Source organism: Synchiropus splendidus, chromosome 12, assembly GCF_027744825.2.
Source record: "Synchiropus splendidus isolate RoL2022-P1 chromosome 12, RoL_Sspl_1.0, whole genome shotgun sequence".
In the NCBI taxonomy this organism is placed as follows: domain Eukaryota; kingdom Metazoa; phylum Chordata; class Actinopteri; order Syngnathiformes; family Callionymidae; genus Synchiropus; species Synchiropus splendidus.
In genome coordinates this window covers 8,356,812-8,383,383 of record NC_071345.1, presented here as the reverse complement: position 1 = coordinate 8,383,383, position 26,572 = coordinate 8,356,812, and the positions used below count along the sequence as shown (strand labels likewise).

The 26,572-nt window shown below is 41.3% G+C and overlaps 1 protein-coding gene across 8 annotated transcripts in view; it reads left to right on the top strand.

Annotated features, from left to right (window-relative positions):
• syne1a (spectrin repeat containing, nuclear envelope 1a) overlaps positions 1 to 26,572 on the top strand; it is a 111,551-nt gene that overhangs the window by 18,494 nt on the left and 66,485 nt on the right. For 7 of the 8 annotated variants that reach the window (XM_053880198.1, XM_053880199.1, XM_053880201.1 and 4 more), the window contains 39 exons: positions 2,197 to 2,258; positions 7,953 to 8,048; positions 8,892 to 8,975; positions 10,552 to 10,572; positions 10,773 to 10,865; positions 11,688 to 11,869; positions 12,014 to 12,210; positions 12,593 to 12,699; positions 12,938 to 12,976; positions 14,259 to 14,366; positions 14,693 to 14,830; positions 15,163 to 15,327; positions 15,401 to 15,513; positions 15,612 to 15,780; positions 15,864 to 15,960; positions 16,571 to 16,776; positions 17,072 to 17,236; positions 17,306 to 17,458; positions 17,711 to 17,854; positions 17,980 to 18,156; positions 18,703 to 18,861; positions 18,935 to 19,099; positions 19,460 to 19,594; positions 19,819 to 19,980; positions 20,062 to 20,270; positions 20,336 to 20,435; positions 20,499 to 20,663; positions 20,746 to 20,901; positions 21,097 to 21,261; positions 21,615 to 21,755; positions 21,959 to 22,119; positions 22,219 to 22,375; positions 23,080 to 23,307; positions 23,383 to 23,481; positions 24,115 to 24,293; positions 25,109 to 25,232; positions 25,318 to 25,484; positions 25,565 to 25,718; positions 25,837 to 26,465. In XM_053880198.1, coding sequence (XP_053736173.1) covers positions 2,197 to 2,258; positions 7,953 to 8,048; positions 8,892 to 8,975; positions 10,552 to 10,572; positions 10,773 to 10,865; positions 11,688 to 11,869; positions 12,014 to 12,210; positions 12,593 to 12,699; positions 12,938 to 12,976; positions 14,259 to 14,366; positions 14,693 to 14,830; positions 15,163 to 15,327; positions 15,401 to 15,513; positions 15,612 to 15,780; positions 15,864 to 15,960; positions 16,571 to 16,776; positions 17,072 to 17,236; positions 17,306 to 17,458; positions 17,711 to 17,854; positions 17,980 to 18,156; positions 18,703 to 18,861; positions 18,935 to 19,099; positions 19,460 to 19,594; positions 19,819 to 19,980; positions 20,062 to 20,270; positions 20,336 to 20,435; positions 20,499 to 20,663; positions 20,746 to 20,901; positions 21,097 to 21,261; positions 21,615 to 21,755; positions 21,959 to 22,119; positions 22,219 to 22,375; positions 23,080 to 23,307; positions 23,383 to 23,481; positions 24,115 to 24,293; positions 25,109 to 25,232; positions 25,318 to 25,484; positions 25,565 to 25,718; positions 25,837 to 26,465 — 5,971 coding nt within the window. Of the gene's footprint in view, positions 1 to 2,196; positions 2,259 to 7,952; positions 8,049 to 8,891; positions 8,976 to 10,551; positions 10,573 to 10,772; positions 10,866 to 11,687; positions 11,870 to 12,013; positions 12,211 to 12,592; positions 12,700 to 12,937; positions 12,977 to 14,258; positions 14,367 to 14,692; positions 14,831 to 15,162; positions 15,328 to 15,400; positions 15,514 to 15,611; positions 15,781 to 15,863; positions 15,961 to 16,570; positions 16,777 to 17,071; positions 17,237 to 17,305; positions 17,459 to 17,710; positions 17,855 to 17,979; positions 18,157 to 18,702; positions 18,862 to 18,934; positions 19,100 to 19,459; positions 19,595 to 19,818; positions 19,981 to 20,061; positions 20,271 to 20,335; positions 20,436 to 20,498; positions 20,664 to 20,745; positions 20,902 to 21,096; positions 21,262 to 21,614; positions 21,756 to 21,958; positions 22,120 to 22,218; positions 22,376 to 23,079; positions 23,308 to 23,382; positions 23,482 to 24,114; positions 24,294 to 25,108; positions 25,233 to 25,317; positions 25,485 to 25,564; positions 25,719 to 25,836; positions 26,466 to 26,572 lie in introns of those variants that run through there. The other variant, XM_053880202.1, reaches the window with a different exon arrangement.

Sequence of the window (26,572 nt, the reverse complement as noted above, 5' to 3'; positions counted from 1 at the left end):
TTTGCCTCCCTGCTTTAACTCGCCGGCTTCCAGCTGGTGGAGCTGTTTGTGTTTTCTGCTGATCAGCATTAATGTTTATGGGTGGGGGGCATTTCCACCTTGACACTGAGTGTCAGTGTTTGATTTCTGGAGGTTGCATGCTCTGTAACAGGTGACCCAGGAGATTGTCTTGAAATTTGATTTGTTATTTCAGGACCCGTCTGTCACTTTCACTTGGATTCTCTTTAGCGTTTCTTCTGCCTCTCTCTTGTTTTGTTCTTCAGGGATTCTTACTGTATTTTTCCTTCTTTTCTATCAGATTTCCACATTCCTTTATAACTGTGTTTCATGAAAGTCATTTTCTCTGCGCTAGAAGGTAATGACATACCACCGCAAGCCTTTGTTGTAGCTCTATTGAACGTCACCTTACGTGTGAATTAATGAAAGTCACATTGTCCTGCAGACTGAAAAGATGACACTTCACACATGCACCGGAGATTTTCCTCTCGCCGGCTCCAAACCTTGCCTAATATTACCGCCCATCAATATTTGATTACCCCAGAACCCGATCAAAAGATTCATTCATTGAATGGAAAGCCGCTCAGTGGCACGGATGACTTTGCGTGACTCTATCTGCATTATGTATGATCACACCCTCCCGCCCCTCCCTGCTGCACACCTCACCGTTCACATCTGCAAACTCCACTGACACACTAACCAACATGAGCGTAATCCAACCGTCAGCATATTTCATTAGGGTGGAGGACGGCTCGCTGTCTGACAATGATAACAAGCCTATTTCAAGGGTATTGCTTTGTGTTGTTGACAGAAGGGGAAGAAAAGTTTGACACACTTGACATCATTATTCATGTCTGCGACGACTATTAACATCTATTTATTCATTGTCTCGCAGCAACGCAGCACTGCTTCACAGCTTTGCGTTGCATTTTCTACAAATAGTCTGAACAGACTTAAGCTCATCCTAAATGATAGTGAGTTATTCTATGCTGAGCAGAACAGTTTCAACTGGTGTTTCCCATTGATTACACTCTGCTTTGACGCAGGTGCTCTGAGTCATTCCCACGCCAGTGTGGAGAGCTACTCTCTTTGTCCTGAGCCTAACATTAGTGCATCTCTGTGGACATTTTTGGAAGTGATGGAAAATGGTAATGTTTCAGTGCCATATTTAAAATGACAACAGAGTCATCACATTGTCATTTAAAAGGTTAAACTTTTTTGTGTTTGGTATGTTTTAAGCAGCAGATATTACGCAGAAAAAGATCTGAATCTTGTGACTTGTTTGGGAAGGAAGGGATGTCTCCTTTTCTTTCTGACTCCAGCTGTTTGGGAAATTACAGATCCACAAACACTGTGACAATGAATGATGGAAAGAATGGTGAATCTGGTCATGCGGCATATATCTACCTGTACCAACCACACTGAGCCTTTTTTGACTGTCAGCCACTTTTATTTGCTACACTTCAGTCATAGCTCATTTAGTAAAAATGTTTTCTAAACTCTTTTGGGTTTTGGGGGATTTTAAAACACAAGAGAATGGTGATCACAAACTACTAATTCGTCTTCGAACAAGACATTTAACATTTGTCTGAACTGAACTGCAGAAGCGTGAACTTAAACTTTGAATGAGGTGTTTCAATGAAACGTGTGATGGTTTTCACTTTCGATATTTTAAGTAAAGAGCGATCATTTAATGACTTTTACACCAACAAGTTCACTTAAAGTTATGCTTTCACTTCAATAAAACAGATTTATATCCTCTGCCCAACTGCCTAGCCCTTATTAATTGAAGTGGCTTTCAGAGGACGTGGCCACCAGACATCTGCGCTATTGATCAGTTATTTGCTAAGTGGGCAAGATCATTGTTGCCTCTGCAAACAACATCCGCTCCTCTCTGTTGGGTGAATCAGATATTTGGGGGATGGTTCGCTTTGTCTGTGTGATGAAGAGTTATAGCTAAAATCGAAACTCTTGTTCCCTTTTTTATGTCACCTAAAGGGCATTTATGAGAAGAGCAGACAAAAAGTGATATTGGCATTCTTAAATGTCAAACATCACGTGCCAAATGACATACACGATCAACTTAGTAAGACAATGTGATAAGAACAATAGTGGAGGTATTACCAGCTCGAAAAACCCACTAGACAATAGACAATGAGACATTGATGTTTGTACTCATTCTTGTGGTTTGATTTACAGATGAACAGGAAGCAGTGCAGAAAAGGACATTCACCAAATGGATCAATTCCCACTTGGCAAAGGTAAGACGAGTCTGTTTGATTCCCTGTATCCCCTTCAGCATGGTGCTGGCAGGTTTTTATGGTCTGTGAAGTTACTCTGTCGGATATTTCTATTTTACTTTGTTCTTCTGTGCTGCAGCCACTGTTCTCCTGGTCACATTCCTGAACATATTATAAGCTGGTCATGAGACTGTTTTTTTGCACAGGACAAAATCATAAGTGGGGAATTGTTTCACCACAGATTTGCCCTGACGTTCTACATTGAGACTTGAAACATCCAGGGACAGGGCAACCATTTTGGCTTTGGAAAAAAAAATGGAAAATTAACATTGTTCTTTTACAACTTAAAGCATTGGAGAGGATATGTTTGATTTTAAAATCCAGAATGATGCGTAGATAAACATATCGCCTGTTTTTCATTGGCTGTACAGCTACTGGATGACATGCTATTCAAAGTGGTTTATTCCAATCTGTCGTATCTCAGTTTCAGTTCCTTTCCTTTGCTGGGAAAAACTGCCGACATGTTTCTTTGGTCTCTCAAAAATACTTTTGGTGTTCATGAGTTTCTGTGCACAGCAATTTGATTCTGAAGTGTGCTGGTGAATCATAGTTAGAGATGCCAGGATATAATTCCCCCCCAAACAAAAAGATTTCATCGTCAATTATTTTAGGTTCAAATCAAGTTTAAATATTGAGGATTAGCACCGACAATACAGCAGATAAAACATTTTTATCTTTGTCCCACCAGCTACAATTAATTGGTCATTTGAATCTGTTGTAGCCCAAAAGATTTTCATTAAAATATGTGCCAATTAAGATTCCAGGATAAGAGTTTTAAGCTACAGACCTCCCTCTATCCAGTGCCCAGAGGGCTGCAGGCTTATTCCGATAATTACACTTAATGCAGCCGCACATTGAGGCGCTATATATGCGTGTAATTATCACATTAGACAGCGTTAGACACATTGCAGCGCAGACTGGGTGTCAGCAACTGGGGTGAGGGCAAGGTAAATATGACACAGAGCAAAGTAATTACATGTTATTTCGATCAGTGATGCTCCACTCAGGGTTTCCTATTTGACTGGGACAGCTGTGGATGGTTCCCCACCGCAGAGACGTGGAGCAGGAAATTCATTTGAAAAGCAGGGCGGATGAAACAAACCATGACTCAAAATTAAATATTCAATTTCAGAGTTACGGTGGCAGAAAATTGTATATGTTGCGATGTTTAAATGCTTTGAATTTTTAATGGTGTTAAAGATAAGGGCATAGATTATTTATCACTGGTTGCTATTTCACGGCTCACCTGTTTTTGCTGAAACAATTTGATGGGGCAGGATAAGTGAGATGGCATTAGAGTTACCAAGAACCTCTGAGAGTATATCTGTTATTTTGGCATTTGGTTTGGTGGGTTCTGTTTCTCTAGTAGAACTAAACATGTTGGTAGACGGTTGACAGTAGTTATCTCAGCCACTACGTGTTCTTAACCTCTTGAGTCTGCGGTTGTAGTGCTACCACGGCATTCACTCTTCTTTTTACCCCAACAACCACTGGCTGAGTGATACTACAACTTTCTTTGTCTTCACCCACATATTATCTCAATGAAAATAAACACCTCTCTACTGACTGGACTACTTAGGCCAGACATCAGCAATATTTTAAACATTTATTATTTGTTAGCTTTATTATTATTCATTACCATTTAAGACTTATTTTGAACGTAATACTTCTAATACTTTGCCATTCCCAAAGCTATGAACATTTCTATCAACTCTGTCATTTCTTGTATTGCATTCATGGTTCTCCCAAGGAATTTTCTCCTCAAATGGTTGAGCAGGTGTCAAAATCCCTGCTTCCAAAGTGCTGGTGAGAACCCTGATTTAGTATTTCACCAATGTCACCATTTAATATTTAAGAATTTCTTGTCCCTTAAAATAAATTGAATTTTACATTTTTTACATTCATCGTCTCACCACTTACATAAAGAACATTAAAAAAAGAGTTAAAAGTCTCTTCTTGCTTATCTTTTTTTCATAGTGTTAAGTAGTATTGCAATTAGTTATGTACCCAAGGTCTTCATTTAACTCTACATCCGCATCGCTTCTCTTAGCATTGAAGCTCCATATTTCGCTGACTCACACCTTTTTATTGTAGAACTGCTGATGCTGCCTACTTAAAAAATATTGGTCATATCTCGAATAATCTCCAGTTCAATTCGCCTTCATTGTTGTTGTCAGTGAAGCAATAGAGCCGTGCCATCATTCGGAGAGATAGCAGTGTTGGGTTCTTCTACCTTGTCGCTCCTTTCCTCCCAGCTTATCTCGAACCTGCTCACCCTTTCACCTGATGCCTGCTGTTACCATGGCGATGCTGATTGGCCCATATTTGTCTTCAAAAGCGTCTTCATTATCTCGTGCACGAGAAACAGTGGTTTGATGAGGCAGGAGGAAGTAGGTTGATGTGAAGTAGTGATTGTCATAAATAGATGCAGTTTGTATTGTTATTCTGGAGGCAAGTAGGGATGCCGACTTCTCTCATTGAAAAAGCTTTTAAGTGGCAAGTTAAGCTGAGTGAAATGGGAAATGCTGAGGGACAGGCTGCAGAGACGATCTAACAGTTGCCTCACTTCCTCTCTCTCTGAGGGATAGATCATGCCCTCGGCTGGGAAGATGATTAGTCCACTTCAGATATCACAGGTCTTTAACACAGAGCCTGGAGGTGTGTGATTAATCCAGAGGTGAGTTAAGATTCGTCTCCTTACTTTCCCCTCCACAAGTACAAAGAGCCAAGTCTTGATCCGTGACAATGGAATTCTCTGTGTTACTGAAGAGGATTAATGGCTCTTATTAGCCAGGACAGTTCACTAGAGCAAGTCAGCAGTTATGGATTACGACAAGTTTGCTGTCTGCAACTAGTTTCAGGTTTAAAGTTGCCCCCCGTGCGGCAGCTACAGTGGGGGTGGAATTCATTCGACGAGTTTCTATTTTGACAAATCCTCTCGGAAACGGGTAAAGCTTAATTACTGAGTGGCCTGTGTGAGTGGCAGAGGTCTCATCGCCGATCAGGCGTTTTCTAGGCAAAACAGCTCTGGCACAGCAATCAGCCCACCAAGTGTTCTGAGAGATTACAGTGCCAGTAAAGCTTTTTTTTTTCAAGGGGATTGAGAGGGTGGGATGCAAACACACACACAGCCATGTAGACAAACACAGAGCCAGTTTAATTGTTTTTCTCATTCAGCTCATCTGAACATAATCCATCAGCATGGCCCGTCTAGCCTTCGAGAGAATTGGTTTCTCCTGAAAATGATTGAGGTGTGACGCTTGACATTAGAGTTTTGGTGCTTCCGATCAGACCTGACCATGCTGATCTGATAAAGGCGAGATTCTCACACATTGTTGTTGGGCTCTGGTGTGAAGTCTCTTCCAATTGATCAGGGGTGAAGATATCTAAGTGTTGGGATAATACTGGAGTAACTCTGGAGAGCATGTTGTAACAAGCTCAAGTGCCAGCGAATCTCGTCTTTGTACTGTGGGAGCCATGCAGTCATGGAGAACATATTGATGCCACTGAAGGCCTATATGGCTGCTAGTGTTGAAGTGAAAACCTTCTTGCTCTGAACAAATGGGCCACTGGGTCAAAATTGTCAGAGTGCTTGGCGGCGGGTGTCCCAGGGGTCTCACTGAAGACAGACTGTCGATCCAGAGAGATCAGCACCTCTGTCTTCCTATGTGTCTCTTCCATTGTGGCATCCCAGGCATCGCAGCTAGGAATATTGTTATGGTCAAAATAATGCGACTGAGAAAGGCTTCCTTCTGAGACCAAGAAGGTGGATGAGGGGAGGTTTGAAGGCATATTTAAAGTCAATGACACCATTCCGTTATGAGTGAGAGTTGGCTCTTGCTGGCAGGATAATGGTCCCCTGAGTCTCCATCTCAAGTTCTCTATATGTCTGAATAAAAGTTCTATAGTTTGCTCTGTTTTGCGTCATTTCCCGCCCAACCCTTGAGTGCCGTTCATCTTTCTAGCGTACATTTCCTTTTTTCAATTCTTCTTTCGTGATTTCTTTCGAGAACGATTCACTCCTACATTTTGCAACTTCTCTTTTCAAGCACTAGGAGCTTTTCCTCCCACTAGAGTCGAAGCTTCTCATGTGGCCCAGTCTGAAAATTTAATGCCAACCCGTGATCCAATGCATTTTTAATCCTTCCCACAGTCAAACCTCCTGATATCGTTTTAGACGAGACTCAAAGCTGAATCAAAGTACGTTGCAGGGATGATAATGAAGAGAAAAATACACTTCAAGTGATGAATAAAAGTGCCACCTGTGATCTGTTGAAGTTCAAGTGTTTTCTGCACATTCATTCTCACACTTGCTAGCTAACAATTCTCCACCAAGCTTTTTCCTTCTTTGTTCCTGTCTCTCTCTCCGGATCCGTCAGTCAAGTACATCAGGGATGAAAACACCAAACTGCTCTGCTCACAATCAATTACAGCCCAGACACTCATGTGTAATGAGCTCATTAAGCTCATGCTTCATTTTTTAAAATCATATGGCCAAGCTGAGGAAGTGGATATGACTTTCCTATTTTGTAATTAACCACAAATTCCCCCATTAGCTTCGGGATTAAAATGAACAAAAAGGTAAATGAAACTTCAATAGCTTGTGTTTATATCAATCCCTTTGAAAGGAGTGTTTCTTCTGTCACTTCTGAGAGGAACACACGTGCGCTTTGAGTATTCTAATATCTAAAGCCATGAAATTGTATTAGACGACAGGCAGTGTTGGCTAATTAATTTTGAAAGTGCCTCCTTCTCTCGCTGCCTTCTATCATGCTTCTGGCTGCCACTCAATTATACCCTTCTTGGTGATCCTCTCTGATGAGGGTCTTACAGCTCTCTCACCGCATGTACTAAAACAGACGTCCCCTCCCTCCACTCCTTCCCTGGCTAATCTCCTTGTGAATGGTCGGTTCGTCTGAGTGCCTTTCACCCTCTAAACCTCGCCTCATCCCCAGCATGTGACTGTACTTCACTTTTTTGGGGGGGAAATCCTTGATGTGGCGTCGGCAGAGATATGTGGATTTCCAGAGCCTGTAAGTCTGTGACGGGTCAGAGAGGAGGTCAATGAAAAAAGATACAGTTCGGAATCATCAGCATATTTTAGGATTTAAAGACCGCGCTCAAAGCCTGCTGAGCCGACGCTTAGCTATCAGCAAAAGTCGATTTCTTTTGGGGCTGCTGAGAAGTTTGTGTGGGGATTCCCTTCATCCATGTTTCACAAGTCGCATATTTATTGTATAATGGAAGCAACAAAGCACCAGAGAGAATATTAGCGGCGCAAATTCCTCTTTCCATTTAGTTTCATGTTTGCCAAATAGCTGTTACAAATCCTGCTCTCTGCATTCCAGTAATCCGGAGCTGGCTTTGTTTGAGTTTATTCAATGAGTGGGAAATTACAGTGACTAATTATGGGAAATATTCTGACTTGTTTTGTGCATTGCAGCAGTTACATACAGAAGACAATCTGTCTGGTAATTAGGGAAAATATTTGCACCTTAAGAGGCTAGAATAATTGAGGGTAAAAGTCAATGTTCAATTTCAAATTCCCTCAGGCGTTTTTTTTCCCTATTCGCTGTCCTTGATTTACCATCATCCTTCAATGGACTGGTTCCTCACCCTGACCTCTGACCTCTGCTTGTTTCCCCGATCATTTAGCATGAGCCTCCTCTGGTGGTTTCGGACCTGTTCGAGGACATCAAGGACGGCGTGAAGCTTCTCGCCCTGCTGGAGGTTCTCTCCGGACAAAAACTGGTGAGACACTGATCCATCAAGTGATTCTCAAGTGTATTGATAGTCTGTGAGACTTAGCATGCTGCATAACAGAATGCAGTCAGTAAAAATGTGCCATCAAACAATAGGTTTGCATGTAAAAGAATGTTTCGATCATTCTAAAATAGCTTACATTTGTGCAGAAACAATTGATCCAATGGAAAAAACATCCAATCACAAATGTAGAATTGAATCAATAGTTACCTGAGGCAGTATTGATTGAGAGAAATCCTCAAGCTTTGTTTTTTTTGGTGTGTTAGCTGAACTTTAATCTGTCCTTGTGAATCAGGGTTTTAGATGAAATCCTAACATCCTAATAAAACTAATCAATCAACATTTCTGTGTGAAAGAGGATATTGACACCTTGCCCTCGCTCCATGAATCTTTCCAGATAAGTCAGTGAGCAGGCCGGAATATGATAACAAATGTTGCTGTTACACTGACAGAGTTAGGTTTTATTGAAGTTGTTTTGAGCTTGGATTATGCAAATGTCAGTGACTTGCAATGTTTCCACCATTTGGCATGTGGCTTTTTGGCTCATTCAGGATTTGAACCCTCAACATCCTACATCATTAATTTACAAGCTATAGTAATGTCATATATATGAAATGAGACAACAAAATATTTGTCTATGGTTAGAGTTATTGACAGAATGAACACAATAAAAGTTTGTCTACATAAGTATACTGCTTTTTTTGGAGCGTTAGTTTGTAGTCACTTGTTTGTAAAATGTATACATTTGTGCACAAAACCGTGTTTTATAGCGTGCGTGTTCACTATCTGTCTTTCTCTTCTCAACTCTGTTGTTCTATATTTCTCCTTAAGCCATGCGAGCAGGGCAAGAAGCTAAAGAGGATCCACTGGGTTGCAAACATCGGCACAGCTCTAAAGTTCCTTGAGGGTAGGAAGGTAAGAGTTCACGGCTGCCTTTTCATGTTTTCTCCTTTCCCCGCCTGCCGCTCTCCATGCTCAGCTGCTGCCTTGTGGGTTCAACGCTGACCTTCTGCAACCTGTTATTCTTTTGTCTCTAGCGTGTATTGTCTAGCTTTCAAAACCTCATTCCTCTCCGTTAGAAAATGTCTGAGCAATTCAATGTATTGATACGGCACTCACAGCTATTCATACCGCACATTGTTTCAGAATGGTTCGACTTGAAGTCTCTTCGCTAGAATGCCCTCAACTTATCTAAAAAATGTCAAGGATTCGCCCGCAATGTCCTTGGATATACATAAATAAAATTATAAATACGAGCTGGTGTCTGCTGGGATGTTGATTTGTCTTCCACAAGTACGACAGGGTTAAACTGTAAATCCCCCCAGCATTAATCTGCAGTCTGGAGATGAGACATCAGCAGATCGTCTGCTGTACATATCAGTGTGTGTTTCTCTCAACAAAATTAAATGTAAATTAGCTCTGACGAATGTCTAGACTGTATTTACATTGAGCTTCGGCGCCTCAAGTGCCTCATGACACATGTTAAAGTCGAGTGTGTGGTTGGATTAGGATGCTTGCGTTTCATATTCATCATCTGTTGAAACACTGAGTTATGAATGTGATAGACAAATAATTGTTTTCATTGATTATGCCATTCACTTGAGCGATTGTCTGAGCTTTTTTGTCATGTCTACAAACAAACGTCGAAGCACACCAATATATATGTACCAGTGTTTTCTTGTTCTTAAAATTATGACCGTTATAGCCTCAAAAAAATTCATTACTGAAAAAATTGAAATATTATTTTGAAAAATCGACATTAAAGGTCTTAACCTACAGCAGGACCAATACCACAATTACCACTTACTTATAAACCTTGAACTAAGCAAATTGAACTACTCCAAAATAACATTAAACAATGCCTCTCATCATAGTGAAGAGAATAATTCTGAACACCAATATTACACTTTCTGTGATGCACCCAAACAGGAGTAAACTGGAGTGTAAACCTCATGAAATAGTCTTTTCTTGACCTCATTGTTGACCCAAACAGCGCTCCGGTAATCTGTACTTCTTGCCTCTGGCGACTGGTTCTCAGGTCTCACCCTAGCTATATTATGGGATTACCAAAGCATCATGCTGTTCTCTCTAATAGGAAACCATGTTCTCTTATCAGCCATTATCTCTGCATGTGCACACTGCTCCTGTCTGCCCTCAATCTTTTTCTCCACGCTGGCTCAGTATATGGAGTGGCTTGTATTACAATACCTGTTGTGCAACAGGGCCTCAATAATGTATCTTGTGTAAGATTACATAGAATACTTCATCATATCAGAGGATGCAGCCCTCTGCTTCTCATGCATCTCTCCCTGTGTGTCCATCTCTGGTGCTTATAATCTATGTTGGCTGTCTGGTGGTGATAGATCTCTCATCCGTGCATTCACCTGAACACGTCTGAGCTTTGCTAAAGTGTCTGTCATCTGAAAGCCAATGAAGCGGCCTTCTTCAAACACCTATTTATTAATGTTTTCTTCTCTCTTTCTTTGAGCAGTCGGCCTCCAGGGGATCTCCGGTTAGTGTTCACCCCCCACACGTTTACATGCCTTTTTTTGTCCTTTAAAGTATTCTAATGAGTTACATAAGTTGCATGTGTTTTCATTGAACAAAATTGTAGTATGTGTCTGATTATGATTGATGAAAATGGTTTGGAATCATAGTTTTATTATTCAATGTCTGATGAAAGTCAATGAGACGTTTGACTCCCCAATACAGATCAAGCTGGTCAACATCAACTCCACTGACATTGTTGACGGGCGGCCATCGATTGTGCTGGGGCTGGTGTGGACCATCATCCTCTACTTTCAGGTACTCATCGCATTTAAGTGCCACATACTTCACACACATGACAGTTACAGCTGTGTCGCAAAATATGTTCAAAATAGGTTCTGGCATTTTAATTCCAAATTACTGAAGAGGGACAGAAGACTGCAGAGTGAGTGGGATGAAAAGCAAGGAGAGAAGTATCAGAATAAAGATGCTTGAGGTTCTATCAAAAGTTTTGCATTAGAAAAACACAAATGTGGAGTTGTTGTTTCGCTCCTTCATTTTATTCTGGATCTGATGTGCAATTGTGTGACCGTCCACTCTCACTGCACCCCAAATATTGAGACTCTTAACCTTCCGGACTGCGCCGACATTTGAAGCGATAATGCTGACTCACATGCTGAAATTCTCCATGCAAAATTGTCCAACAAGCGTTAAGCTCTTAAATCTCAAATCATTTAAATACTGCCGACTTGTCACTGCATTCCTTTTTTTTGCAGCAAGCAAAATGCAAATATTGAATCAGAAAGGACACCAGCTTGTAAAATGATTTCAAATGCTTCAGCAGTCACAACTTGTAGAAGCTCTCTCAAGCACGAAAAAGGAGGAGGACGTAATCAAACGCGTGCAGTCGATTGGTGGCGTCAGCACATTTGGCAGGCGTGGATATTGAAAATAAATCGCACAATCCAGCAAATGTTCTTATTTGCTCGCTGGCTTTTTTTTCTTACTGGTCTTTATTGATCCCACTGAAGTCCGTAAATGTTGTCCATCTGATGCAGATTCTTCTTTCGTTTTGCACAGCTATTGAGGCCAGAGTTCATACATCAGCATGTCACTGAGATGTTTGCTCTTTTGCCATAGATTGAGGAGTTAACCAGCTGTCTACCGGCAATCCAGGCATTGACCGCCAGCGGCTCTTCCCTTGACAGCTCTAACAGCAGCACAGAGACGACCAGCCCACCTGTCAAGAAGAAGCCCCTCACGCCTCTTCAGGGAGGTGCACGCAAAGCCCTGCTCAGATGGGTCCAGCAGACTGCCACAAAGTACATCAACTTAATGCTTTTATTGACACAGATAAATGACTGTTTTTCTCTGGTTGTCTAGAGCAATATTTCATCTCATGAAATATTGCTTGTTTTTCTCCTTGACCTTTTCTCCTTGACCTTTCATTATTCTGTCTCTTTCAGACATTTTGGAATTGAGGTAAAAGATTTCGGTCCCAGTTGGCGGACAGGTTTAGCATTCTTCGCTGTAATCCATGCCCTCCGGCCCGGCCTTGTTGACATGGAGCACATGTGGAGAAGACCCAACCGAGAAAATCTGCAGGAAGCATTTTCATTAGCTGAGACGCAGTTGGGCATTCCTCAGCTTCTTGACCCAGAGGGTACATAACATTTCTCATTGCATCATCTTACCTCCAGAAACGTACATTTAAATAAACCAACCTGCCATTTTTAACAAAAGAGACTCCATCATAAGCAGATGTTCTTCCTTCAGAGCGCAGGGATAATATGTCTGTATCATCCGCAATATCACACTTGCACCTCACCAACTCTGCTGCGCACCATCTGTGCACCTTCACGCCTGCCCTTCACAATGAACTCTGACGAATCAAGCTTGACATCAGAATAATTAAGGTCCATTAGGCCACACAAGTCAGCAGAGTAGAGACCAAGCTGGAGGGATTGTCAACAAATATTCATGGGAAATTGTCAGTTTGTTCATGCCGTGTGACTCTTTGAGACGTCCGTCTGTTTTATTTGCAGATGTTGATGTGGACAAGCCAGATGAGAAATCAATAATGACGTACGTAGCCCAGTTCCTGAAGCATCATCCTCAGCGAGCGCACTCGGAAGGACAGCCAGTAAAAGAGGTAAACAACTGTCAGAATAATGTGATTCCAGTTTCTGCTCTTTATCATTCCAGTACTGGATGAAAAAGCTACCCGTGCTAACATTTGGTAGCATCATCCCCAACTCAGAAATTGTCCTTGTTACCCAACAATCTCTTCTGATTATTAATGTCTTCAATTTTTGATTATTTCTTTGAGTGATTTGATTGAATTTTTCTGCCTGTTGTGTGTCTGTGTTGTGCTGCTTCCTGTCCTCCAGCATGACCTCGCTCCTCGTGAAATAGAAGAAATGTTGGAGGTAGGTTATTTAGCAACATCAAGTCTTGAGGGCAGGTTTCCCCTCATTTCCTTCTGCCCAATTCAATTAACACCAAGCAACATTCCATACAAGTGTGATTCACCTTCGTATCCCTGACAGTAATGTAAATTCAAGTTTCTGTTTACACCTTTGTGTAAGTACATATCCAAGCTTGATCTCACCTGAATGTCATTCATTAGCTGCAGGGTTACCGACAACAAAAGGGGGTCCGGTGTAATAAGAGGCCATATTATTAATGTTTCCACCCTGTGTTATGGGTCCTGGTTCCATTAGCATGACAATGAAAGCCTCTGGCATTTGCAGGATACACTGACACGGCGGATCTGATTGAACACTTATGAATACATTTTTTTGGCGAACGTGTAGCAGAATGTCACTTAATGTAACGCTAAGGAGAGCTCTTGTACTGCATCAAGAAATGTCACATTCAACAATGGAATAATGCACAAGATCACATGTATTGTCTCTAAGTTATTGATATTGATCTACCTTTAAGTGCTGTATTAAAATCACAAGTACAACCTCTGAGGCTCTTAATAAGCTATACCAACACTAATCTTAGTACACCTTTTTAACCCATTTAATGTGTCTGATAAAAAAAAAAAAATCTTGTGAAGGTGGTTGAAATATCACTGAAGAATCTGAGATATGTCATGAGAAGGTCAGTGATCCCTTATAGGCTTTGAATTTAATGTGAAGAAAACGATTTGTTGTTGGACCTTATATCTCATTGTTGCACTAGCATATACCAAGCATACCAAAGACATAAAGACATATTCTTTATAACTGAGGACAGTGAGTTAAAGTTTCAAAGAAGGCTTTGACAGACTATGTGACAGATTAAACCATTTCTCAGTAGAATTATCTTAATCTGTTCTTCAATTCTTCAGGACTGGGCGTCGTGCTACAGCCATGACTGATCAGCTCTAAAGCCTTTTAGCGGCACAATATTGTCGTCATGGCAACTTAAGATCCATTGAGATGTTAGTAGGGGGTCTTTCCCAAAGTAGTCTGTTAAAGCAGAGTGTTTTTAGGCAGATGTAAGTTTTTGACATATTGTCCTGCAGGGAGACACAAGGATTAGTGGAATACATATTTCATCCTCTTCGCTGTTTTTTACTAATATGTCCACTCCACATCCTTTTATCAATCCCTCAAACTTCTCTCATCATCTTGCCTTATGTCTACCTGAATTATTTCCTCTTTCCCACCTCTATCTTTCTTCATTTCTGTGTCCATCCACCCCTTCTGCCCCTCCCAGAGAGAGCTGCGAAAGAGCCTGAGGGAGCTTAAAATGTGGCTCGACCAGCTGGAGAGAGACGCAGCCCAGGCTCAAGAGACCGAGGGCAATCTGGCTCTGCAGTACCAGGTTAGTGTGTTTGGACTGGGTACACTGGGCACAGACGGGCTTTTCTATTAGCTTAATCAGTGTCTTTACACTGAGGGGATCAGACGGCAGCCGTCAAATTTTCAGTCAATATGGCTTATTTCAACAAGCCTGGGGACACGTTCCATATTTCCTGCATGAGGGGGATCCCCACTTTCTTTCTTTGCAAATTTTCCAGAGGACCCTAAAAGTCGAGATGGATATGTCTGCCTTGTATGTGGTGCAAAATTCTGTCTTCTGAGGAGCATTTTCACTCCGCAGTTCCTTAATATTTTCACAAAGATTATTTTAATGATCTTTTTTTTCAGCTGTTCAAGAGTGTTCGTGTCCAGTTGGAAATGAGAAGGAAACAAGTGGAGGGAGCTTTGCAGTCTGCCCAGAAGGACGGGATGCTTACTGTGGACCAGGCATTGGTTAAACAAGCATGGGAAAGGGTGTCCAACAGGGTAAGTGCCTGAAAGCCCTTTTTCGCCTCCATCAAAAACTGATGTAGAGTTAGGTGAGTGTTAATTTTGGCCCAGTTTTGGTTTCCATTGAGCAACATGTTTCAGTTTTCTCCAGTGGACATAGAATGTGGGTCAGACTCCTGAGTCCCGGTGGATACATCTGTGGTCCCAATTCATGAATGGAAAAGTTGTTGATTAGTGCAATTTCATCACAGAGTATGACACTTTAATCTTCATGTCACAACTGCTTAGTCCTGCTCACGGTTGTGGAGAGTGCTAGTAATGCCAGTAATACACCCTGGACACTTTTGTCATTTGTCTTTAAATGCTAGCTCTTGGACTGGCACCTGCAACTAGACCAGTCTCTACCTGAGCCATTAAACATGGTGGGGACCTGGCTGCACCAGGCAGAAGGGGCACTACGGCAAGACATCACCGGCCAGGAGACTCCTGACAAGACATCCAGCATTGTTCACCGGGCTTTGGAGCAACACAAGGTGTGTAAGTCCAGGTCCATAAGAGCAAACTAAAATATAAACACTTATGTGTCTGGGTGTTTTCAATATTCAGGATGTGCTTAAGAGCCTTGAGAGTCACCAGCAAGTGTTTCGGAGGATCCACAAAGACAGAAGTGTTGATGGTGTCCCTCTTTCCTCGGAACAACTGCAAGACATGGCAGAGAGGTGACTGAGACTATCATGGATGTATTATCATGTGAATTACTTCACTATTGGTTATCATTGGACTGATTTCATTGTTTTTACATGTCGTGTTTTTTTAGGATGAACTTTGTTTCGACTTCCTCCAGCATCCACTTGGCTAAGATGGACTTTCTAGAAAAGAAACACCAAATGCAGGAGTTTCTCTCGAGAGCAGAGTCCAAACTCAAGTCCTGGATCATCAAATATGGTCCAGTAGAGTCTGTCGAACTGACACTGCTCAACTACGTTGTAAGATCAGATTTTCAGGGAAGATATTGAGTCTCACAACACAATAGTAAGGTAATGCATTGGTGTTTCTTCATGTTCTCCAGGTATTTGTCGAGAAGCAACAGTTTTTTGAGAATTATGAGGCTTTGTTCCAGTCCTTGAAGAGTGCGGCCGAAGCCTTAATGAGTGCAGATAGTTCAGGTGAGTTTCTTACACACTTGATGTTCACATTTCTGCCTTGACTGGTCGACTATGAGCGTGCACTGATCACTATCTATCTCAATTTCATGCTCTTCAACAAGTACTTCTCCACTCTCTGTGTCAGTCAGTCTGGTGGGGAAGGTCTGCAGGCTATAGCTAAATGAGGTTCCTCCACTCCCAGTTCTCAGTGGGGAATACGACCCCATTTGCTTCTTCTGCGTTGCTCCACTTCCACAGGTCTCTGGGCGCAAACTGAACAAGCATGTTGGTTTCATTAAGTTTCCGGGTTGGGCTGCTGTAGGGTATGCAGAGCAGAAGAGTGTGAGGTGTAGCGGGAAATCAGGACATCTCAGACGATCGGTCAACCCCAGAAATGAAATCTGGCCCCCTGTAGACTCAGAGATATGCAAAAATAACTCTCACTAGAGGGATCCACGCTGGTGCGTATTGCTGTGGGCTCTGATTGTCACTCACAGCTTTACCATGGAACACGTGATATCTGATCATTTGTTCTCCTCACACATCAGATAAATGTTTATGTGGATGGATTTGATTGAGCATTTATCTTCATAACTATGTAAAGTAACCAATATATTTGTTGTGCCCTAAGTGGAGGAAGGAGAGATGGGAGTTCGCAGGTTCATGCGTGAGGTGGTGACTCAGTGGAGGAGTCTGTCCATGGAAGTTCGCAGTGTGAGGAGTATGCTGGAGGAGGTGCTTTCTAACTGGGAGAGGTACAACTCCACCGTGGCGTCCTTGCAGGCCTGGCTGGAGGATGCAGAGGAAGCGCTCAGCCAGCCTGAAAACACAAAGCGGGTACAATAATTACTTTTGATTCCATGAGAATACCACTCTTTTTTTTAGTCTTATTACTTTATGCTGCTCAAGTGCTGAATGATATCCTTGACAACAGTCAACCACTGAGGTTATTTCATTTGTTCAATTGCCATGGTTACCCCAGATTCACTCCCCCATCATGCGTTAGACAGTTAATTACCCCATTTTCTATTTTCCTATTTTACATCCCTCTTTGTTGCTGATTTTGAATAGCTGTCTTTTCTTTCTTTTCCCCACTCGTTGTTTAACACCGGCGCGTTTGTCTCTGCTCCAGGAGTTTTTCAGGGATCTCAGCCAGTGGGTAGATCTTCACACAACTATGAACGATGCAGGGAACTTCCTCATCGAAACATGCGACGAAACCGTCTCTTTAGATCTGAAGCAACAGCTGCTTATTCTCAACGGACGGTGGCGGGACCTCTTCCTTAAAGTCAAACATGTATGGACAAAATTTGAAAATTTAAGAAATGAAATGTGACCAAATTAATTGGATTCTTCTTTGCTGCAGTATGTCCGTGCAGATGAGTTGGAAAAGTGTAGAAAAGATCATCTGAAAGCTGTGACGGCTTTAAAAGAACTTCTGGATGCAGCTGAGTTGAAACTCACCACCCCAGTAGTCGTGTCTTTTTTAAACGTGAGAGTCTTTCTGCAGGATGTGGAGGTAAGAAAACGCATATTTATGGTTATTATTTACATTTTTAAGGCCGTTTTCACTTGCAAACTGTTGTTATAAAGGACATTATTAAGTCCACTCAACTTGTGAGCTGGAATTAGTCACATAATATTCTGAGTTGAGTCTGAAGTTAATAGATTGTTGCCAGAATTCCATTACATCAGTGTGTTCTTCAGATGGCTATAATTTTTGGAGCATCAAACACCTAAATTGTCACCTTCACTGCATATATCATCATAGAATATCAAGCAAAAGGTCGTTACCATGGAAACCCAATACAAGTTGGCAGGCCGCAGCGCTCAGGTTCTTGCCAAAGACTCACCGCAGGATGAGGCTGCCAGGGTCATTGCAACTATGACAGCGGCTAAAAGTCAGTTGAGTAAGGTCGGTCGATGGCTCCATTTTCAAATGTCATTTTTAATGACACAACCCACCTTTTTAGGGGGAAACTCACTGAGCCGTCTGATCCTTCATGTCACGTTGTAATGGTGTGAATTATGTGTTATCAGGTGCGAGAACGCTGTCCCTCCTTTATCAGGGAATGTCATGTCCTTCTGCCGCTGTTAGAGGAGATGGAGAAACACATCACTGCTTTTTATCAAGCCCTGGAGCGCGCCTGTCGCATAACCTCTGTGGCCAAAGACCAGGGTGTACCTGACCAGGAGCAGCCGACGGACAAGTGGCAGGTTGGATATCTGAAATGGACGTGACAATACATTTCTTAGATTGAAATAACCTCACCTAAATGTACAGGGTAATAGCCAAGGATCAAGTTAAAACTTTAAATAGTTATGTTATAATTCTTTAACTGTTGGTCATTTCAACTAATAGAATGACTTAGTTGGTAGTAGGAAGAACCAATAAAAATTAATGATTCTGAGTATTTAAATTGTATTTGTCCTTGACCAAGGTTGGGTTTTCAAATGGGAAGAAAATGAATTAATTGTGCAAGGCGGATATTCAGAGAAAGGAGTGGGGCATTAAACAACTGATGTTAGATAAGATTAGATGGCCTTTATTAATCCCACAGTGGTAAAACAACAGTTGAGATTTGTTTCACAGAAAAAACAGAATTGGTAAAAAAATGAATGGGCAAAAAAAAAGTAAATCAATAATAATACTAAGTTCAGAACAAGTGTGTCTGCTCAACGTGTCTGTCAGTTAATTGTATGCATAATGCAAGGCACAGAAGAGATATCATGTAAACACATGCATGTCTGTTGTTTTGTCAGGAATTATTAAATCAGCAACAAAGCTGTAAGAGATGCCTGTCAATTATCGAGAGGAATTATCACTCCCTGCAAAGAGCGCTGACCACCAGTAAAGTCCTCCGAAACTTTGACTTGAACCTGCTTCAGAAAAGAGTCTCTGAAATCCAGTGTTCGGCTCAGGTCAGTGCTTCGAATGTGTTTTCTTCTGTGTGATGATGTACTAATGGATTCTAGCTGCTGTTTCCCCTCACAGGCCCTGATGAAGGAAGTTGGCGAGTGGCGAAGGCAGGAGGAAGCCAATAACAACCTCAGAAGAAGGTTTGAAGAGTCCAGACAGGATCTGGAGAGAGTCCTTAAAAAAGCTCACGCCTGCATGAAAGAGACCGGAGAGGCTGAGGAATTATTGAAGAAGCACACAGTAAGAGATGGAATCAGTTCCGGAAAATGCACCCTTGAAATGGAATCAATGACATGAATTCAGACACTCCACAGACACAAGGAAATTGAAGCTTTTGAATCACTTCTCACAATACATTCAAAGGCATTCCTGCTGTTTCATGAGCACTTTTTGTCTCAATTTACCCGACATTTTGATAGATTCAGGCTTGAACACATTTCCCAACACATTAAAGAAATGCAGTCAAGTGTTCCTGAAACTATTTTTTGCAGTCAGAACTAACCTGATAAAACTCAGACCTTTAACAGACATTTCTCAAGCTACTTCATGAGATGTCTTAACCATTATTCTGTATATATTTGGATTTTTTTTTCAACAAAGGACTTCTTTAGCCAACTGGATCAACGTGTCCTGAGTGTGTTCTTGAAGGCATGTGATGAGCTGACTGACATCCTGCCAGAAGAAGAGCAGCAGGGCCTCCAAGAAACAGTCCGTCGGCTGCACAAAAACTGGAAGGTCATTTTCAAATTTCAAAAATAATTTCTTTTGACTGTACATCTCCCTATATGTTGTTCAACTATCTGTTTTTTGAAGTGAAGTAGCAGGTGAGACATTCTGAGCTACATATAAACAGTATATACACCTAACCAGTCCTCATGACCACTTGTCCAGGTGTATGTCGGTGTAGTAAGTGGTCACTGATCATGGTGCGTGAAAAGTAATCAGTACTTTCACTCCAGGATATCCAGAGCGAAGTTCCATCTCATCTGCTGCGTCTGAAGGTGAACGTGGAGCAGAGTCGAGTTGATTTGATCCTATACGACTGCAGAGCTGAGCTGGACAGAGAATTGAAAGTTCTGTCCAACGTCTCCACCAGTGAACATGTGATCAAAGAGCACAGAGTAAGACTTGAGATAAGAGAAGATAAGAAATCCATCTATAGTATTAACATTACTGGGCCATTTTTCCTGTTTTATGTGCAGGCTTTTTTCAGGGAGCGTAAACCAATAACTTTGTGTGAGAAGAGGATTCGGAATATGGAGGATCTTTGTTATAAACTACCCGATAACGACCTGGCTTATCGAGCTCTCGACTCCACCAGGAAGGTTGTCGATGAAGTTGCCGAGCAGATCAAGGACACTCACCTTAAACTGGAACAGCGTACTGATAAGTGGAGGGAGTGGAATGAGAGGTGTGGAAAAAAGAATTAAACACTTTTTTCACATTTTTAATTGATTTTTTTTTTTCTTTCTCCAGATTTTGTGAGCTCTCTGACTGGCTCTCATCTCAAAGAAGAAATGTGATTCACCTGCGAGAGTCAGCAAGCAGTAAAGAGGAAGTAGATGCAGCTATTCAGGTACTTTTTTTGTTGTACAATGATTTTAGATCACTCTGATTAATCTTACTCTTGTTTGTCTAGACACTACGAGAAGCCGGAGACATTCGTGAGAAGAGCCTGCTGTGGCTAAGGAGCCGTCTCACCAATCTAGCTGATGTTAGCTCTGAATTAGAAATCCAGAGGCAGAAATCTGCTTTGGACAAACTATCAGCTGATTTGAAAGCGCTGTTGTCTTCCCTCTGTCAGGTACTGCTATTAAGTGAATGTACTGTGTTACCTTTGTCTTCATTTATTTATTCTTCAATATGGTGCATCTTTCTTCTCCCAGGATCTAAGTATGTCACAGGGAGAAGACCTTGGGGAGAAAGTTCGCTGTGGTTTGGATGATGTGCTTGAAGCTCAGAAGAAGTCTGAGGAGCAGATCAGCAAAATCCTGGATGCTGCCGATCCAGAGGAGGCTGAAGAACTTCTCCTTGTTCATCAGGTTTGCATGCAAATTGCATCAACTATGTAGGTTGAATATTGGCTCACATTCAAGAAGCCAGAGGAAGCTTTTATTGGGTGGTTAGAGTAGGAAAATAGTGTGTTCATATTAATCCACTGAACACATCACTCTTTCTTCGAATACCAATAAAATTATAATTCAGTTTTTTTTATTTTCTGTCCCTCTATTTGGCAGAAATACCTCACACACTTGGACACGATCAGGAGGGAGGTGGAATTGTTGGTGTTGTGCTGTTGCCAGCAGAAGAAAGACCCAGAACTGGAGCAGACACTGCTGGAGATTCAGGAAGCTCTCACTGAGATTGACAGCAAATCAGTGGCGAAGGAGCACAACCTTCAGGTAGATTGGGTTTCCTTTTCCTGCCACATCCTGGTGCTAAATTGTTCACATGCTACAGTCATTGATCTGCTCACACACAGCAAGGCTGTGATTATTGGTTGGTCAATGTTGAGGCTTGACCATTATTGATTGTTGGGTGGTGTGTTAATCATGTCCGGTGCAGAGGTTTACCTGTCAGTTGTTTTGTTTCAACATTTTGATGAAGTTTTTAACTTCTTCTGAACTTGAAAACAGGCACCCACAGCTACAGTACACTCCCTCCAAGCACAACATAAAGGCTATTCATTCAAATATTTATAAATAAAGATTGTCAAATGTTTCACTCATGTTATGTTATTTCTGTTGATTATCAGGCCACGCTGAACTCTTGGAAAAACTTTGACGTTGACAGAGAAACCATTTGGAGATTCATCAAAGACACCAACTCTGAATTGCAAAAAGAACTTATTTTCAACAGCTTTGATAGCCTGAGAACTGAACTGGAGAGCAGTAAGGTGTGTCTGCATGGCTTCACTTCCTTAACAGCAATGGCATTATATATATATATATATATATATATATATATATATATATATATATATATATATATATATATATATATATATATATATATATATATATATATATATATATATATATATATATATATATATATATATATATATATTATTAAATGTACTTTTTATTTGGCATACAGGAGCTGATCATAAAAGTTGAAGACTGTTCTGTAAGAGCAGAGCTCCTCCTCGATGAGGCATCACGCATCATTCTAGGGTTCAAGAATGAAACACTTCTTCTGCAGCAGGCGCAGGCAGCAAGGAACGCAGCGGCTCAGCTGCATGAACACCTCCACAAGAAGTATGTGTGAGCCAGCGGGGAGATAAATGGGAGCTATAATGACATCTATTATTGTGCCGCCACACATGAACCATATGTCCAACATGTCATTTCTTCCAGTGTCGTGCAGTTGGAAATGATGTGTCTTTGCTGGGAACACTTTAGCTCCGAATCTGCTGCTTTCTCCTTGTGGATGACCCAAAAAGAAGCTGAGTTAAAAGTCATCAACCCCATCTCCTCTTTGGACCCTCTAGATCAGCACATCTGTACGTTAGAGGTAAGCCATTCTAAAACTCCATTCTTTGGCTCTGGTTTTAATATTCCAGTCACTGGTCGGAACATGTGCCACTGTGTGATGTTGGTCAAAGGAAAGGTAATGACTCGTGGGCTCATTTCTCATGTAGTGTATGATGTAATCGCAATGCAGGTAATCATTTTAGTCTCTGTTAGAAAGAGTAATTGCATTTTAAAGTCTAATCTCTCATGAACTCAAGTGCCACCTCTTAAAGCTCACTACAAGAAATTGAATTATGACTGGATTTTTAATTATATAGAAAATAGCAATACTGTTGCAAGAGTCCTTGCCCCTGTTTTCATGTGGAAATGTAATTTCACTATCATTAAACCCATTTAGTCTTGGTCCTATGTGTGTCAGATCAGTTAAATGTTTTAATATTTTTAGTTGCCAGTAACTTAGATAAGTCACAGTTTTGACCTGCCTGTCATTTCCATTGGAATTAGATTTAGATAAAATACGATTAAGCTTTAATCTGCCCTCAAGTTAAATTTGGGTCAGCCCTGCTGTGAAAGGCTGGAATAAATTGATCACATTAAAGCAAATAGAATCCAGCCTTGGTGATATGAAGCCTGTTCAACTTAATATGGAAGGAGGAAATATGGAGTATGGCTTGTATTTACCCAGGCATAAATTTTCTTTTGCATTTTCCACTGGAAAGTCATCCTCTTGTTGCTTGTGTTTAGGCAGTGGTCGAAGGCTTAGAGGAACGACGCAGAGATTTGTGCCACATGGAGGAAGACTGTGAGACCCTGTCCAAGTTTTTGACGCCCAGAGAGGCTGGACATCTTCTCTCACAGCTGAACCAGATGCGGTGCGACTGGGTAGAGTTGAAAGAAAGGGTAGAAGAAGTTGGTGGTCAACTAAGCCAGAGCGCCTCCTGTCGACAGATCTATAATAATAACCTTCAGCAGGTATACTGCAGCTATTGAGTGTAAGCAAAGAAATTATGAAAGATGTCCTCCAGGAAATGATGTTGTTGTGAGCAGGTCAAAAGCACGATGAGTGACCTGACGGAGAAACTGGATTGCGAGATCTCGTTATGCTCGTCTTCATGTGAGACTTACAAGACCTTGCAGAATCACATGGTAGGGAGAATTGCATTTTTTTCTCAGTGAATCTTGTCTCTTACTCTGTCCTTCATTCTGCTTTTGAATCATGTTACACATGCACACATCCACACAAGTTTGTGGTGGCCGCTCATTGACATAATACTTGAACCATCCAAATAAACTTCACTGGGCCTCTTAACCAAAACCCAAATATAATGACCCAGTTAATTTGAAGTTTTCATTCTGAAATTTAGGGTTAAACTTGCTTGGACTTGCAAGAAGGTCCTTACTAAGCCAAATGTCCTTATAAGCTGGTGTTTCTGCCCCTACAATAATAGATAATCCCCCCTCACACACTCGCACATTGTCATCCCTGTCAGATTCTCTCATTGCAGCTGAATGTAACATCTTTGTACTCTTGATTTGTATTCTTCCCATTAAAGTGGATTCAATGTCTTAATCTAAGAGACATTTGGAGAAATAATTGCATCATAAAAAGAAGGATTTAAACTCACCAGGGTCTTCATTTTGTGAGATCTACTTCTGTGGTTGTGGTTGAGTGGTGGATGGCTTTACTTGATAAGCATGTCAGTGTGGTTTTACTGTGGTTTTCAGTGTGTCATACTGCTGATGCTTTAATGACCTTGATGACAATTCTCGGCTTGTCAGGAAATCTACCGCACCGTAGAGCAACTGAAGCCCACACTTCTGACTTTAAGTTCCACCATGAAAGAGGACAGCCATCTGGAGAAAGAGGTGGCCATTCTGCAGGAACATCAGGAGGAATGTATGCGAAAGGCGACTGAGAAAAGGTTTACATTGGAGAGTCTTCTGGCACTCTGGCAAAGGTAATATATAAAAATACCTTTTATGATGTTTTTGAGGAGAAGGTTACATTACATACAATACATTTACACATTATACTTTAAAATAAAAAAGACAATACAATGCTATACATTACTATATATCCAACATGAAGTTGCCATGGGCTATATATAATTATGCATTGCATAGCAAGCCCTTTAGTTTGAATGTACGATATGATATAAAATTACCATTAACAAATATAGAATATATTAATTTTGACCTTCAAAGTGGGATTGTTTTTTTTCAATATATTCTTTACTCTGTACACAAATAGTGCATGCATGTACAAATATGTGTTCAGGGTTGAATGTGGTAGTGGTAGTAGTTTTACAGCCTGCTTTTAAACTTGAGTTTAATACCCTAAGTCACATGTGAATTAATGTCTCTAATGATTGGTTAGATTGCTTATTGCAGCCACCATATAGAGAGAATAATGCTAAGGATGCTACTGTGAAAGTTAAGTATGATTCAGTAAGATTTGTATGTATAAAGATACAATATATGAAATTATATATGGCAATATCAAAGAGAGAAACTGAAAAAAGCCCATTGTGTGATTCTAAAAGCAGTGTTTACCACTGTTAAGAAATGCTTACTTTGAATTTCCATTTGACCAGATCAGATCTTTGCATTATTTATCAGGCCACAGTTTTATCGCCTTTGTTTGTGTGCGCACTGCTCTTGCTAAAAAGACAAATGGCATCCTGCTTTTTTGTTCTGGGAACCCTGTATTGCTTTATTGTTAAGACTCATTAGGCTCCTGTCGGTTCCCTTTTTCATCATTTTTGTTGTGCAGATTTGAAAAGGAGGTCTCCTCTATGAAACTCTGGCTGGACAGAGGCGAATCTGTTTGCTGTCCTGCCTGTGACCTCCTATCTGTGGACAAGGTGAAGCTGAATGGTGAAGTGCAAATTGTGCAGGTAACAATGAAATGCTATTTCACCTTCATTCAATGATAATATTAATGATAATAAAAGTTATGTGTGCTATTGTCTGTCTTAAAAGGAAATGCAAAAGGAGGTGACATCTTACGAGGCTCTTCTTCAGGGTCTTCTGAATCTTGGGTTGTGTCTCTTCCCATCTGCGGCTGAAGAACGAGTGCAAGAACTCAGCGAGATCCTTGGGCAGCTGCAGTTGCGATTCGTGTCCGTAACAAACGGGTTATCGCAAAGGCACGATGCTTGTGTTTATCCCAGACTTAATATCAGTGTATTAATTCTTCTCGCAACTGATTGCCTCCCCTTTTTTGCAGACTTAATAAGCTGAATTTTCAGCTGTCACACCTGGAGATGTTCAATCAGACACTCATCACGTTGACTCATACGTGTGAAGACTTCCTGTCTGAGATGAGAAGCACTTTCCAAGTTAATATAGCTGATTTCGCTGTTGCACTTACCAAGCTGAAGGTGAGATATCAATAGTTTGTAGTCGGTAATCGACCATTTATTCCCAAGTTGTTGCCATCAGCATGTCAATATCGAGCGCAGCTAATTGAAATGCGTCTGATTAAATGAACTATTCCAGGAGCACGAGTCAAAGCTTCAAGCTCATGCAGCGCTGAGGGAATCACTCCAGGAGAGAGAGGCTTTACTGCTTCAGTGCTCAACTGCAGAAGCCCAGCAGCAGCTCTGTGCCTGGAGGGAGGATTGTTTACAACCTTTAAACGAATCTCAGCGTCTCCTGCTCCTGCGTAAAGAGTGTGTGAGTGAGTTAAGGACATTTTTGGAGAAGGAGCGACAGGCTTCTGAGTCAGTTCGCTGGCTGCAAGAGGCCTTGGAAGTAAGAGGCAGCTGGGATCGATCCAAAGCAGAAGAACTGCGTAATGGACTTGTTACCATTTCAAAAGACGTGGCCATGCTTGAAGCAGAGGCTGTCGGGATGGATGGGCGGCTCAGCAAGGCTCATCTTCAATTGTGTGGATCTAAAAATGAGAGCAACACCTCATGTAGGGGACTTGCAGTGGCCCTCCTGGTGACTTTGGAAGAGCTGCAAAAACGCATTGGTTGGAGGCAGAGTGAAGCAGATGCTCTGGGAGCGTTGTGGAACTCCTTCAGGAGCAAGAAAGAGGAGATGATGGGTAATCTGAGGAAACTGCAGGATGAAAACAATCAAGCAATTGTCAAAGAAACATCCGTTCCGGCTTTTCAAAACAGGTACTTAACTCAATAATGTCAAGACAAAAACCATTTGAAATAATGTCTATTGTGTTTCCCACACTGGAAGCTGTTCAAAATCAAATTTAAATTTAATCAAGCACCTA